A 3,250-nucleotide genomic window follows, 5' to 3' on the forward strand; every position below is an offset into this window, starting at 1 on the left:
AAAAAAAAACAGTTCCTCAACTGAAGTAGAAAAACTTATCAGAGAAAAAAAATTTCTAATACTTAAGAACAAACCCACTCCACTCGCCTATGTGATTTTTCATCATTCTTATCTGCTCAGTTGTACAAACACTCGTCATCACGGGACATTTCAGAAGCACACACAGTGGAAAGACAGTAAGATGACTCTGCATGTCGTCATCCCCGCTCTGCCATCCTTGCTTCATCTAGCCTCCCGCTGCTGGGGGCTGGCCACAGTCCTTACTTTTTTATTCTCCGCACTTGAATCACACAGTTTGGTTTTTATTATATGAAAAAACAAATATCACGTTTTGGTCAAGCACTCGGGAACATATTTAGTCTTGCAAAAAACCAAGAAGCAGACTCCTTGAGGAAATGTCCTCTGGTTTGATATCTGTGGATTTCCATGTTCTTTGGAAAATTCCACTCTAAGGGAAAGGTCACAGGGATGAAAGTGGGAAGGAACACGCTGCAGGCTGGGTTCCCACTGTCATCCCTCAGTCTCGGGTGCCCTCGGGCACAGGTACTTTGGGGGTCACGAGGAGGAGAAGGAATAATTCTTCATGACAGGGAGTGAACGCCATAACCTGTTATTTTAGAACTCAGCTTTAATGTTGCAAAGGCAGGAAGTAGAAAAGCCCAGGCACTGAGGCGGATGTTCACACGCCTACCTTGCTCTTAGCAGTTTCTGGCTCAATTTCCCCCTTCCTGTCAGTGTAAAAATTCCATTAAAGTAAATGGAGTCAGGCAAGTTCTCAGCTCCCAATCAGGGCCTGGATCTGTGAGAAAAATATCACAGCTGGGAACAAATCAGTAAAAAGTCACTTTTTACTTATTCTGATAAATGGTGGAATCATGCCTTGGGGACTCCATTTCTTTTCATGCAAATCACGCTAATCCTGAGTCTTCTCCCTTATGACCTTTTGGGTGTCCCTGAAGAGGTGGGGAGGGAGCAGCAGGGCTCTGGGCATGGCAGGTGGTCATGGCACCAGGTCACGGCGTTCCTGGTGGCAGTGGGCAGGGGATGGCCTATCTCAGCCATTGCATCTCTCCACAGCAAGGAGCGAACTCTGGCTGAGAGGGTTGTGCAGGGGCAGAAAAGTGTCTGCAGGTGGCCAAGTGTCTGGAGAGCCAAAGGAGCACCCCTGAGGGGCTGGGCAGAGTTGCTGGGAACTCAGGGAGGCCAGATGCCCAGGGGCAACATCTCCCTATGTTCAACGGAACCCGTACTGTCATGTGTCACTCACATCAGGCAGGGCTCACAAGCACTGCTCCCTGACAGAGCCGTCTGTCCCCAGAGGAGGGTCTGTGTGGACAGTGAAGGGGAGACGGAGCAGCAGGGACGATGCACTGGTCATTTCCCCAGGTGTTATTTCGGCTCTCCTAAGAGGGTTGCAATTGCTTAGGGCTCGCGGGGCCAACTCCAGAGTTAGCTAGATTTACATTTACAATTAAAGGCTGGGTCAAAATAATGCACTTCTGAAGAGGAGCAGTCCTGGACTGACAGAAGTAAAGCCTGGTAAAAATAATCTATCCTTAAAAGAGATCCAATACACAAAGCTTTACTGCCGAAAACCAAAAAGTATCTCTCAACAATTTCAAAGGAACTTGGATTATTTGCAGGTTACAGTGAACTGTCAGAACAAGCAGAGTGTGCCACAAATGGGTGTCATGGAGGTGCCAGTCCCAGCTCCCTCTGCAGTCCCCCACAGATGGCAGCACAGATACCATCAGCCCCCACTCCCACTCCTTCGGCTGACAGCTTGGGCAGCGCGCTGTGAAAGAAAGTTATACAGGTGCTGGGAACCACAGCCTCGGACTGAGCCCGGGGTCTGGGCTGTGTCAGCCAACGCTGCAGGCACGAGTGAAAAAGCAGGTGAGGCAGCAAGGGCACGAGCCCAGCAGGTGTGGGCTGAGGGAGAGGATGCTGTGGGGCTTACGCACGAGTAGTGGAGTCACTCCCTGGACTTTGCCTGTGGGGGCTGCATCATGCTCCATCAGCATGGAGAGCTCTGGAGGGCTGTGCGGGGGGGTCTCTGCAGGAAGCCCTGCCTGCCCCCACATGATAGCTGGGGACTCCTCCCAGAGTGGCAGGGAAGACACGCTGGGCCTGGGGAGGGGCGTCACCTGGACATTGGAGTCCTGGACCAGGCAGAGCTGCTCCTGGATCTTGTGCAGCTCCTCCTGCTGCCACCGGATGCTGGCCTGCAGGATCCGTGTCCGCTGCTCCAGCTGATCTTTGATGGTCTGGAACATGCTGAACTGCGCCGAAAACTTCATGTGGAGTTGAGAAACAGGACGAGATGAAGGAGTTAGATACCTGATGCCCTGTACACTTCCATTTCCCACGGCTCACTATCCTTCCCAGGGCCCCTTATGAGCCCACTGCTGGGCCCTGGGCAGAGGTGGGGATGGCAGGTGAGGCCTGGGTGTCCCAGCCTTGCTCAGGCTGCCTGTGACAGCAGGCCCACCTGAATCTGTAGCTCTGGGAGGACCACAGAGTTGGGACATGGTTTTGTAAGCAATGCTTACACTCTGATATTCCAAATTTGGACAGATGAGCAAATGGCTTTGGAGATGAATATAAAAGCAGAGAATCAGAGAGTGCTTTTTTTCTCATCTAGGGCATGGCAGTTTGCATGCGAAGGATTCTCAGGCACTGCTGGGGCCTGTCATCATCCTCAACCTGATCTCAGTGCTCCCTAACCCAGCCTGGGACTGCAGAGGCCTTATCACCTTTAGCATCCCCCAGGCTCACTTGCTGCTATGCCTGTCTCAGCAACCTGTGCAAAAAGAACTGGGGAGAATCACAAAACAATCACCCAAAGTTTACGCAAGGGTCATACTGGCAGAGGGGGACCCTACAGGCAGGATGTTCACGCCTGCTTTGCACAAGCACACCAAGTCTCCCCTTCCTTCAGGCCCCTCATTGCCCTCTGGGGAAGGAGGCTGGCTTTGGAAAGCTCCTGCTGGTGATCCCTCCTCCTGCCCCCATCTGCCTCTGCACAGGGCACTCTGCTTATAAGACACATGTGGAAAGTTATGGGTCACAAGGTGGGGATAGTAAGCCCTGGGGAGCAGCCCCTGCTCTGGGCTCTGCAGAGCTCTCTGTGATTCCCATTTCTTTTTTTTTAAGATAGAGTTTCACTATGTCACCCTCGGTAGAGTGCCATTGTGTCACAGCTCATAGCAACCTCAAACTCTTGGGCTTAAATGATTCTCTTACCTCA

General features: G+C 51.8%; 1 protein-coding gene across 1 annotated transcript in view; it reads right to left on the minus strand.

Moving 5' to 3' along the window:
- The window catches only part of NPAS2 (neuronal PAS domain protein 2), a 42,765-nt gene that overhangs the window by 11,215 nt on the left and 28,300 nt on the right, over window positions 1-3,250 (minus strand). The window contains exon 10 of the mRNA XM_012807930.2: window positions 2,148-2,294. Within this exon, the coding sequence (XP_012663384.1) occupies window positions 2,148-2,294 (147 nt within the window). The remainder of the gene's footprint in view (window positions 1-2,147; window positions 2,295-3,250) is intronic.

This window comes from Otolemur garnettii, unplaced genomic scaffold (assembly GCF_000181295.1).
Source record: "Otolemur garnettii isolate 467f Iridium unplaced genomic scaffold, OtoGar3 scaffold00079, whole genome shotgun sequence".
Classification (NCBI taxonomy): Eukaryota; Metazoa; Chordata; class Mammalia; order Primates; family Galagidae; genus Otolemur; species Otolemur garnettii.